A 12,204-nucleotide genomic window follows, 5' to 3' on the forward strand; every position below is an offset into this window, starting at 1 on the left:
GCTCAATTCCCCCAAATTTCAGGCCCTGTCAAAGCCTCCAGGCTATTGGCCTCTCTGGAGCAGGGCTGCACAGGCATCCCTGCTGCTTTGTCTCTCTTGGATTCTGCACAAGGCCAAGAGCAAACACACTTTGCTATTCCTCTGAACCTTGCCCCTGCCATTCCTGCATTTTTCTCTGCCTGGAAGTTTCCTTCATTTCTCTCAGTTTTGGAAGCTCTTGTGGGCTTAAGGCCTGGCAAACCTCGGCAGGCAGAGAAGACAGTGCTGTTGTCTCTGCAGGGTGCCCATCAGTTTACTTTGCTTTGCTTTCTCCCTTCTCTTTCCCCTTCCCTCCTGCAGCAATATGGAGGGCAGAACAGCAGAAGACCTCTCTAGAAACTGCCTTGAAGGAAGAGGCTGTGACTGTTCGTCAGAGGTGGCATCACTGCAGAGGAAACTGGAGAGCCAGGAGAAGGAAAGGCAGGATGTGCTGGTGAGAATGGCAGATGCCACAAAGGGCCATTTCCTAGCTATGTTTGCACCTTGTGTTACCAGTTCTAAGGAGCACCTTTTTCCAGTTTAACTTTCCTAATTGCATTCTTCTGAACAAGGAGGAAATGATGTTGTAGCCATGTCAAAGCCAGTTAGCACTGAGGCTGCTGATTTTCCTCCATGCTGGAGTTCTGTGCCCTGGAAGCTTTAGTTCTCCATGTCCACACTGTCTCCATTGACATTGCATGGTTTGGGCAATTCCTTGCGTCCAAATCCATGTTCAGATTTCTAAATATCTGGAGCTGGCAGGAGGGATGAGAAGACCTAGGTTGCTGTTATTTGAAAGGTGTTTGGCCTTGGCCGTGTGAGAGCAGGCAGTGGGGAGAGAAGAGAGGAAAGCCAGGTGCTGATGAAGATCAGGACGTGTGCCTGCAAGGGGAGAACTCGTCCTGAGTGGCAGCAGGGAATGACTGATCTGGCCACTGGTGCTGCAAGAGAGGGCAGTGGGGCTCTCGGGGATGCTGCCATGGAAAGTCTACACAGGAGTGTTGGAAAACCACTCCTGTTGCCCCAAGGCCTTGGAATGAAATGCTGAGGGTGTTTGCTCTTCCTTCCTGATGGAGAGCACATCCTCATGGCACTGCCTAAATCCTGCTTAGCATTGACTTGAAATCCTGGCTGCAGTTCTGGCAGCTCGTGCCCAAAGGAACACGGGAGTGGAGCTGCCAGAGGTCGGGGACGGGCAGAAAGGAAGCTGGGATGGGCTGAGCGAGCTGGGAAAGAGGCAGCGTCAAGGAGGGCCCAGCCAAGGTCTGCAGCAGCCCGAGAGGCAGAGAGAGAGGGGGGCAGCACGTGCCTGCCCCTGCAGCAGGAGTCCAGATCTGGTATGAGAAGCAAACCAAGGGAGGCAATGAGTGAGTCTTCTTCTCCCTGTTTTGGCAGCATGAACGGGAATTGTATGAGGGGAAGATGAGAGATCTGGAAAAGAAGATAGAAATGCATGCACCTACAATGAGAAATCTTAAGGGAAACACTCAACAATTGGAAGTGGAGAGGGAAGGCATGCAGGAAGATTTGGAGCGTGGGGCTGATGTTTTGGAGAAATGGATACAGAACACTCAAGTCCTGAGTGATGCACCAAGGAAGAGTGAAATTGCCAAAGGTTCTCTGAAGAAACACATGGACATCCTGACGGGAAGACCTGTATCCAGGTGGGCACAGGCACTGACCTTCAGTCCACTCCAATGTCTCTGAAGGATTCCAGTGATGTTTCCCATAAAGAAGTGGGACTCTATATCCCTGTGAGTCCAGGCCTGCTTGGCCAAAGCAGCCCAGGCTGCAGCAGGCAGCCTTGTCTGTCTCCAGCCAGAGACCATTGACTGGCAGATTGTTTCCTGGCACGCCCAGAATGACTGCTACAGCTCTGGAGTTTGCTGTTCAGGTCAGCTGCAGGCCAAATGCTGGGCATGGGGAGCTGCTTCTCCTGTGCCCACACAAGATCATGGCAACACGTGGGGATTTGGATTTGGTGTGGGAGGGAATGGAGCAAGTGAGTAGTTTTGTACTGAGAGAACCAAACAGAAGCTGCACTGCTGGTGCCACATGGATGCTTTGTGAGACAGATTTCCAAGGGACAGCTTTTGTGGTGTCTGAAATAAGGGAATCATCTCTTCTCTGAATACCCAGCAGGCTGTTGGAGCAGAAGGGAAGCAGCTATCAGAGCACTCCAGGAAGGTCGTGGAACATGTACGGGATGTGGCTGCAACATCAGCAAAAGACAAGACAGAGAATCTTGGATCAACCACTGTGCCCAGGAGGACTCTCGAGCAGGTAAAGTACACCACCTGTGCAGAGCCTCAGGCTCCTCTGGAGCACAGCACGTTTGCCCAGGCAGTGCTTTGCAGTGCCCTGCTTGTTTCCTTGCCTCTCCCTGTCCCTGCTGCAGGCACAGCCTTTTGTTTGTTCTGTCTCTTGCGGCAGCTCATGGCTTTCTCAAAGGTGCCTTCACTGCACTGTCTCCCTCCCTGGCCCCGTGTCCCTGGACACACCCTGGCCTCTCTTGCGCAGCCCCCAGCGAGAGCTTTTTGCCCCCAGTGTTGTCTGGTGCAATTCAGGCTCTCAGAGCAGAGATCTTGCATTGATGTCCAGAGGTTCTTTTGCTCCATGTTTGCTGACAGGTTTCTGTGACCTTTCTCCCATCCAATGTGCAGGTGGAACCTGAAGGAAGAAGAATCAGAACTTTTAGGAGAGTGTTCCCCCCAGAGTCCTTTACGTTCAGTGTCTCCAAGTCTGAGCAGCAAAATAGGTCAACTTCTGAAAGAAGCTCCAGCTTCTCAGGAGAGCAGCAGTAGCCCTCCTGCTGATGCACAGCCTGTGGAGCAAGGGGTCAGTGGCCCAAATGTGTCCTTTGGAAATGAGAGTTGGGTTCCTCACTGCTGTTGGAACTCGCTCTGCTAGACCTGTGGGGGCTGAGGGATGTACGTGGGAAGGGTTTGGCAGCCTTGGACTGGACTTGTTGATCATCTGAGCTCTGTTCAGGGCCAGTCTGGGAGCCTGTTCCTTTCCCCTTCCCCGAGGGCAGAGTGTTGGTGAGGGCTGCAGTTGGAGGCTGTGTCTGCCCTGACAGCCGGTACCGTGGGGCTGTGGATGCTGCTGCCAGCGTGGGCTTGTGTGAGCCGGGCCTTGTGCCTCTTTCAGGTGTCCCTGCTGCAGTCACAGCTGGCCCGAGACCGACAGCACCACCTGGAGAGCTGTGCAGGGAGCAGGCACGAGACACTCCCGTTGAGTCACAGGGAGCAGAAGGGATCTCCTTGCTTCCTAAACTTCTCAGAGAGGAGCCATGGAGCAGCTGGATGTAGTATTAGCCTTAGATTTTGTCACTAGTTTATGTTTAAAGCATAGTTATAGGTGTAAGTGAACCTTTATACAACTGTGTTTCATAGGATGTAGGATGTATTTATAGACAAATAAAGAGTTTGTTATGATCATGATTAAACTAAAAGATCTTTATTGGAATTACTTACTACCCAGTACACGGAACTATAACTTCCAGTGTAGTGTGTTACATTTGATGCAACTTTGAATCAATTCTATTCAAGCCAGCAAAACCAATTCTTAATTAGAGATTGAGCACCCAAACCAATGATCATGGGCAAAGATTTCTCTCAGCCTCAAGGAGTGACACTGAGGGACATGATCACTCCAGGGAGGAATCTGCAGAAAGGAGACATGTGCCATAATCCACTTTGGTGAGGGCAGGAGACTCCTGCCATGTGTGGAGCTTTTTCATTTGTCCTTAGGAAACTGCAACCTGTTTTAGTCTGAGAGTCACAGAATCTCAGGCTGGGTGAGGTTGGAGGTACTTCTGGAGGTCACCTTGCACAGCCCCTGCCCCATCAGGACCACCCAGAGACAGCTGCCCAGGATGTGTCCAGGTGGCTTTTGAGTCACCTGCTGCATCACCTCCCTGGGCACCTGCACCAGTGCTCAGCCACCCTCCCAGTGCAGAAGTGTCTCCTGAGCTCACAGGGCCCCTCCTGTGTGTCACTTTGTGCCCGTGGCCCCTGGGGCTGTCCCTGACCCCATCCCCTCTGCAGCCCCACCCTGGGTATTTATCCCCAGGGATGAGATGCCCTGAGCGTGCTGTGCTCCAGGCTGGGCAGTCCCAGCTCTCTCAGCCTCTCCTCATGGCAGAGATGCTCCAGCCCCTCCATCATGGCCCATCATGGCCCTGTGCTGGGCTCTGTCCAGTCTGTCCCTGTCCCCTGTACTGGGCAGCCCAGCTCTGGGCCCAGCACTCCAAGGCTGCCTCACTGGTGTGGAGCAGAGGGGAAGAAACCCTTCCCTGTGCCATGTGTGGCACCACTTCCATATTCAGAAAGATTTGGCAGGATTTACAACAGGAATTTCTGCTCCATATCTTATGTGGGAAAAAATGTAATGATCCATGCTCCCTCTCACTGGTGGTGAGTAAAGGAAGAGTAGTCCTTTTGTTGGTGACAATGGATGTCAGCTGCATAGGAACCGTGCCAGACTGGTGTGACCTACTGTGGGAAGGTGCACTCTGAGGGATGTAAAAGCTGGGGTGTAGAGATCATTTGAAGACTATTCTTCAAACCATATAAGCCCCTAATTTGTCGAGATGGGGAAAACAATTCCTAGGCAAGTGTGGATGCTAACTCTGAAACAGAGAGCATGTGAAACTGCAGGCCACATAGCTTTCTCAGTCTTGCCTGAGAAAGTGGCCTGGGAAATTATGAGGAGGATTTAAAACAATCCTCAGAGACAGAAAGCAGCCTTGCAGGTGCTGTTTGTCTGTTCCTTGTTTTCTTTGCAGGAGAAGGTCAAGGGGTGGTGTGCCCCACTGACCAATGATGGTGATGTAGTAGTTTACTAACCAGTAAGAGTTTCTTTTCTGTACTTTCCACGTATCGGTCTATAAAAAAGACTTGAAGTAATAAACTAAGAGAAATTCTCCTGATCGACTCCATAGAGCGTCTTTGTCGTTCATTCTCGCCGTTCCTAATAGAGCGACAGGCAAGGGCTGTGTGCTGGTTTTGCATTGATGGATATTTGGGCAAGAAGGAAGAAAGCACCCATAGAAATTATTTCTCTGACAGAAGCTAAGAGCTTCCTCTGTGTTTGGAAAAAAACAATAGCTGGCTAGTTCCGAGAACTGACAACTTATTGAACCACTTAGAAGCTTGGTCCGCCTCTATGAGATGCACATTTTAAAAACAGACAAGGCCTGGAAAGCTCTCTTGGCTTCTGGCCTTGAACAGGTGACTGGGGCCCGGCTCCCCGCACAGCCTGAGGGGTCTGGTGGGGCCAGGCCCGGCTCTGCTGCGGCGCTGGCCCCTCCTGGGAAGTTCGCTGGGTCTGTTGCGGCGGGGGGCTGGGACCCCTTCCCAGGGGGGCTGAGCCCTTCCCGGGAAGCCCGCCGAGCCCTTCCCAGTGGCACCGCCAGGCCAGGCAGGGCCAGGGCTGAAATTCTGCCGCTGCTGGGTTTTACCAGAAACTGCCAGGCAGAGGGAGGGGTAGCCATCGGCCCACAGCGTGCTGCCTTGGAGTCCTGGCCTGGCTGCTGAGATCCTAGCCGCCCTCCCCCAGCACAGCTACCGAGAATCCTCCACCACAAACAGCTCCGGCTGCTGCCCTGGCAGACACCCCATGACCGTCCACAGGTCTGGGCACCATTTAACCCTTTCAGTGCACAGATGAGACCCACAGAGCACGATTCTCACCTCGGCTGAGAGAAAAGAACAGAGTGACGACTCGTAGAAAGACAAAGTTGAAGACCGAGGTCAGGAAAGAAAGAGTCAAGCGTCTGATGGAAGGTAAATGAGGAGATGCCTTAGTATTGAGCCTGAAAGCACTTTTGGTAAGGCCAGGGAGATGGGCTATGATCCACTAAAATATCCCCTTTAATTCAGGGGAAAGTATAGGGGGATAAAGTGTTCAAACTGTATATGTGACAAAGGCATCCACTGATGAAGCAGTGTAGATGTTGAAAGAGCTGTGATCCCATCAGAAGCTTGAACAGAGAGACACAGAGAGACAGTGATGAAGACCCTTTGCCCCCAGGGAGGGAAGACCTCTGTTCCCAGAGATGAAAATGATTGCAGAGATAAATGAAGAGCACCTTTGGTTTTGAAGAACTCATCCTTAAAAGAATAGCCCATAAGTTGACATAGCCCATAATTGCAACTGTAGAAAGGCTGTGAAAATGGGAGCAACTTCACAATTGCAGGTTTGTTTTTTTTCCCCAGGCAGCTGCTATTTGTGAAAATGAAAAGCCCCAAGGGAATTGTTTCTTGTGGAGAAGTCTCCATGGCATGGCAAGAGAAAATTCCTCTCCCTACAAGAACTCATGAAAGACTATTGTAGATTTAGTAAGTGATTTTAAATCCCCAGGTGTTGTCTCTGTGTTGTCTGTTGGAAAAGAAGCCTGGCAGGGGGAGGAAAACTGTTCTGAGGGTTTTATTCTGACTCTTTTTATAATTTTAGTTTTGTTAATAAAGTTTTCTTCTGTCTTGGTTTGGAAGACAGGTGTCTGCTAGGGAGGGCAGGAGCCTCCCTTGGAATGAAAATGTAAACCCCCTCCCTCCAAATTACTATAATTTTGAAATCAAGGGTCTCTCAGGCAGAGATCTGGGGATAGGAATAACAGTTCTTTACTATTATGTGCAACAAGGCCAACAACAATAACTACAGCATTAACAACAAAACAGAACCAAGGACCCTGTGACAACCTTCTCAGCCAAGGCAGGAAGGGATGGAGGAGAGGCTTTGCTTCACAAACCCCCTCGGGCGGGCAGTCCCGGTGCTCCTGCAGGGCTCTGAGGAACACTCAGCTGGAACAGCAGGGATGAGCTGAGATCCTGGGCCAGTGGATGAGGTGTATCAGCAGCTCCACAGCAGTGGCTGGCACTGCCACATCTCAGCAGGACAGGGGGCACAAGGCCCACTGATGAAGAGGGAAGAAGAAGCAGCAGCAGCTTCATCTGGGTGATGGCAAATTCTCTTCTCCAAAACCTCAACAGCTCCAAGAGAGAGTGTCTTGCTCTCCAGCCCAAGAAACCAGCCAGCCCCCAGCTGTCCCCCACCCTCCCTTTTCCCTGCATCTCTTCCCCCCTGGCCCAGCCAAGCTCGTTGTGTTTCTCAAGTACTCACTAAGTACCAGCAGTCAGATTTCCCTGCCACTAAAGGGTAAAAATTCCATAGCTGAGAAGGAACAAGAAGGAGGACACCGAACCCCCAACATCTTCATACCTTTTAAGTATTGAGCCTGTTTTGCCCTCCTCCTAATCCATATCTCACAGCAAGAAATAAGTACGTTCACTAGTAATTTTAGCCAGCACTAGACCCACCACATCATTTGGTGTATTGGCTGGGAAACTCAAATTGGTGAACTACAGGCTGAAACTGCAATTCTGTGAGTTCCTTTACCTCCTAGGTCAGTTTTTCCATTAATGATAGCAGATTGTCCTGGTTTAAAAGACAGATGTCTGCCAAGAAAGCTGGAAATCTTCCTGGAATGGAAAGATTGCCCCCTTCCTCCAAATTATAACTTGAAATGACAGGGCTTCCAGGCAATTATATGGGAAAAGGAATAACAGTTCTGTTTAAAATGACATGTAATATTGGCTTTTGCATTTCTGTATTAGCTTTTACTTGTTGGTATTGGATCATAAGTATTTGGATATGGTACAATTTGTAACTCTTTTTGGCTGCTTGTTAGTGTAACACAATCTATTAGTTTTGCACTGTAAAGCTTGCAGAAATAGTGGTGCGATGACTGTATTATATTGTAGGCCTTAGCAAACCACAAAATGTTAAAATGCTCCTATGCAACTAAAAGAATGGTGTAAAGCAATCATGCTTGTTTCCCCCACATCTGCTGACTGACCTCTCTAAGTGATAACAGTGACATAAACTAGAGCGCTGGAGAAGAATTTTAGAAGAACTCTTTATCAGGGTGTGGAACAACAGGGTGGAAACAGGAGAAGAAATAAAATATATGGACTTAACCCACAGGATATCATACAGAAAAGTTGGAGTGTAAAACTAAACAAAAGAGTTCTTGAGACATCAAAAATCTCACAAGAATGTTTGAATAATGCATGAAACACATGAATGTGCATGTACCTCCTGTAATATAACAGTATATCGGGAACATTTTCTGAAGCTAATGTAGTGGTTTAGATTACCAATTTAAGTTTCCTGGCCAATGCACCAAATAATGTGGTGGCTTTTAGCGCTAGCTAAAACCACCAGGGTACTTACTAATTTCTTGCTGTGAGATATGGATTAGGAGAAGGGCAAAACAGGCCTAAAACTTAAAAGGAATAAAGAAACTTTATTAACAGAACCACAAGAATAAGAAGCATCAGAATAAAACCTCCCAAAAACTTTTTTCCTTGCCCAACTGACAATGTAGAGACAAAGCCTGGGATGTTAAAGCAGCACCAACTGTACAATAGTCTTTCATCAGTCTTTGTAGGGAGAGCAGTTTTCTCTTGTGCCATGGAGACTTCACAAGACAGAGTTTTCTTGTGGCTTTTCATTTATACGAGTGACAGCTGCCTGGGGAAAAAAAACTCTGCCATCGTGCCCTCCTAGAGGTGTGCCCTCCATTTGAACAGCCCTCCTAGAGGTGTGTCCATGGGCCATGAACTCATGGGGTATTATTTTAAGGATGAGTTATTCAAAGGCAAAGGTTATTTCCATCTGTCTCTGTGATCATCTTTGGGAACAGAGGTTTTCTTCTTCTCTCCCTGAGGGCAAACGGTCTTCAGCTCTCATCTCTCTCTTTCTCTGTTCAAGCCTCTCATGGGATCACAGTTACTTCACCATCTGCTTAACTTCGTCAATGGATACCTCTGCTTAGATCTGCAGCTTGAATACTTCATCCCCCCAATACTCTTTCATGAATTAAAGGAGTTCTTTTTCAGAACATAATTGTCCATCTCCACGGCCCTACCAAAAGAATATTTCAGCTTATTAGAGCATCTCCTCATTCTCCTTCCATCTGAGGTTTGAATCCCTCTCTTACTGACCCCGATGTTTCATGTTGTCTTTCTATGTGTCGATTATCCTTTTATCTCCCTGGAGGAAAAAGCCAGGTCTGCAGGTCTCATCTGTGTAGTGAAAGGGTTAAATCTTGCCCAGGCCACAAGAGGTAGTTACGGTGTCAGATTTTAAAGCCACGCTGGTGCCTCTTTCAGCCTGGCAGCGGCTGGGCCATCTGTGGGGGCTGAGGGGGATGTGGGGCATGTTGGTGAGTGTCAGCAGCCATGGCCTGGCCCCGCCTGGGTTGGGGGACTCCCCTGGGAAGGGCTTTTTCCACCCCACTGGAATGGGACCGAGAGAGCTTCCTGGGAGAAGCCAGTGCTGCAGCAGAGACCTGCCCGGCCTGCGGGAGGGCATTGGGTTGGGGAGGGGGGGGGCCTCAGTCTCCATTCCCCACCCAGGAGCCGATGGGGTTTGGCCCAGTCCCCCACCCCCAGGCAGGTCGCACAGGCCATGGGGGAGCAGGGCCAGCCGCACCAGAGTTCTGCTGCATTTCATGGCTGGAAAGAAAGAGAGAGAAGTTCCCGAGCTTGGTTTTTAAAAGGCGGAATTCACAGAGGTGGACTTACTTTTCAGTGGTGCAAAGTGCTGTCAGTTCTCAGAACTGGCCAGCTATTGGCCTATCTCAGGCACAGAAGAAACTCCCAGCAGCTTCTCTCAAAGAAATCCCTTCCGTGGGTGGCTCTTACTGCTTTCCCTAAATGTCAAACTTCCATAGCTAAGGTGTGGTTTTTGGCCGATTGCCAAATCCACCCCAGCCCTAGAGATTTGTCCCTTTCTTCCCCTTATTAAACTTTTAAATATTAATATAACTATAATAATTAATATAACTTTAAAAAACTCTAAAGAGTGAAGCCTGTTTTTTTTCTTTACTAGCACATATATAAATATACAGAGAGAGAAAGAGGTAACAAGAGAGAACAAACAACAGCATCCCTCCAAACTAATCACGGATTCTTCTCACCCACTGAGCAGTTCTGCCTTTGCTGTAGTTATGATCACAACTGGCAGAGGCTGCTGTTGGCTCACGTCGAGGCAGAGTGGCTGCAGTGACTCTGCCCTGGTTCCAGGGGGTGGTGTTGGCTCAGGCGGCTTCAGGGGGCCAGCGATGGGAGCTGTGAGCCACCCCAGGGGTTAATGGCAGCCTCAGGGGGAGAGAGAAGGTGGGGGTCTGGTTTTCCCACGTTCTCACCTGTCTATTGCAGTATCCTGGAGATGGCAGCTCTGGTGAGGCTCCAGTTGAACAGCAGCTGGGGCTCCCTCTCTGCAGAGAGAGAGAGAGAGGACAGGTGGGGTTGTCCAGTTTCCCCTGAAGCTCGCAGGCAGATGGTGAGGGCCTTCATGCTGATGGCGAGTGCTGAAAAGTCCCCGTCAACCAGCTGCTGCTGCAAGCAACAGGCTCACCCATGGGTGGCAAGGAGAATTCTGAAGCAGTGCCGGGCCCAGCACCAGAAACTGCCCCAACTGCCCTGCTCCTAGCATAGCCAGATGGTTCTTCCCTCAGCAAGCCCGTGCCTAACCCCACCCTCCCTCCCTGGAAGCTTCCAGTGGAATGGGAGGGACATCGGCCAGTTCTTTGGTATCTCAATTGCCCATCATCCCTTCCCAAGGGGTGTCAACTTCCCCCTCCTCATGTATCAACATCCCCCTTTTCATGTAACAAATAGGAGAAAATCCACCAAAACAAACCCCGCAAACCCACAACATTTGCCACCCTGAATGTTTTCCCATACCAACATATCACATCAAACTTTGATTTTCAAACCGTATAACTACATGTATTATCCTAATTGTACACATACATACATGCAGGTATGGCTACAGGCACAGTGTCTTGGGCAATTCATCCCAAAACACGGTCTCCTTGAGACATACATCATGTTTCTCCATCTTTCTGCATCACTCAGCAAGTGCAAATTGGTGCACTGAGCAACCCCACAGATGGGTTTGTCTTTGATTGAGGCAGAATTAATGCAAACAATCTTTCCCAGCATACCTCTCATATGCACCACCAGATCCTTGTCTCCATCTGCTGTGCACAGGGGTTTGGATCAGGAATAGGCAGCTTCATTGGTGGAACTTCTGGTGTTAACTAACCATGTAGCTTTTGCTAGATGCAGCTGCCACTGCTTGAAGATCCCATGCCTCCCATTGCTTTCAATATTGTTTTTAAGAGTTCATTGCACCGCTCAACTTTCCTGGCAGCTGGTGCATAGAAGGGAATGTGATTCACCCACTCGACGCCATGTTCTCTAGCCCAGGTGTTTATAAGGCTGTCCGTGAAATGAGTGCCTTTGTTGGACTCAATTGTGTGGCAGGTACCATCCTTCCACAGGACCTGCTTTCCAAGGCCCAGGATGGTGTTCTGGGTAGCAGTGTGAGGCACAGGCTAGGTCTCCAGCCATGCTGCGGTGGCTTCTACCACTGTGAGCATGTAGCACTTGCCTTGGAGGGTTTGAGGCAGTGTGATGTAGTCTGCCAGGCCTCCCCACTTACATTTGGACCACGGCCCCCATACCACAGGGGCTTCACCTGCTTAGCTTGCTTGATCGCAGCTCATGTCTCACCATTATGGATAACCTGAGAGATGCTGTCCATGGCTTGATCTACCCCTCGGTCTCATGCCCACTTATAGGTGGCATCTCTGCCCTGATGGCCTGAGGCATCATGGGTCCATCAAGCTAGGAATAACTGTCCCTTGTGTTACCAATCCAAATCTATCTTGAACAAAACAACTTGATTTTTTCAGCCTGATCCGCCTGTTCATTATTTCGGTGCTTCTTATTAGCCTGACTCTTGGGGACATGGACGTGACAGACTTTCACAGGTAGCTTCTCTACCCAAATGGCAACATCTTGCCATTCGTCAGCAGCCCAGAATAGTTTTCCCCTATGCTGCCAATTGGCCTTTTTCCACTTTTCCAGCCAGGAAACAGCTCCACAGAGCATTGGCTACCATCCATGAGTCAGTGTAGAGGGAAAGTTCTGGCCACTTCTCTCACTCAGCAATGTCCAGGGCCAACTGGATGGCTTTGAGTTCAGCAAGTTGTATATTTCCATCTTCTCCTTTGGTAGCTTCTGCAGCCTGTCGTGTTGGGCTCCATACAGCTGCTTTTCCCTTTCAGTTCATCTTTACAATACAACAGGAGCTGTCAGTAAAAAG

The 12,204-nt window shown here is 49.5% G+C and overlaps 1 protein-coding gene and 1 long non-coding RNA gene across 4 annotated transcripts in view; one reads left to right on the plus strand and one right to left on the minus strand.

The window, feature by feature from the left end:
- Nucleotides 1–3,466, plus strand: part of LOC147650241 (uncharacterized) — a 293,456-nt gene extending 289,990 nt beyond the window's left edge. For 2 of the 3 annotated variants that reach the window (XM_086853483.1, XM_086853482.1), the window contains exons 7-10: nt 340–1,682; nt 2,158–2,301; nt 2,682–2,856; nt 3,169–3,466. In XM_086853483.1, the coding sequence (XP_086709609.1) occupies nt 340–476 (137 nt within the window). In that variant the 3' untranslated portion in view covers nt 477–1,682; nt 2,158–2,301; nt 2,682–2,856; nt 3,169–3,466. The remainder of the gene's footprint in view (nt 1–339; nt 1,683–2,157; nt 2,302–2,681; nt 2,857–3,168) is intronic. The other variant, XM_086853484.1, reaches the window with a different exon arrangement.
- A 6,426-nt stretch (nt 3,467–9,892) lies between these two features.
- On the minus strand, nt 9,893–11,128 carry LOC147650247 (uncharacterized). The gene is made up of 3 exons (XR_015277142.1): nt 11,039–11,128; nt 10,235–10,306; nt 9,893–10,157 (listed from the first exon to the last, which is right to left on the minus strand). It is a non-coding gene; the product is annotated as an uncharacterized LOC147650247 (long non-coding RNA).
- Nucleotides 11,129–12,204: the final 1,076 nt, after the last annotated feature.

The sequence above is a fragment of the Cyanistes caeruleus genome, chromosome 16, assembly GCF_971803275.1.
Source record: "Cyanistes caeruleus chromosome 16, bCyaCae1.hap1.1, whole genome shotgun sequence".
NCBI classification, from domain to species: domain Eukaryota; kingdom Metazoa; phylum Chordata; class Aves; order Passeriformes; family Paridae; genus Cyanistes; species Cyanistes caeruleus.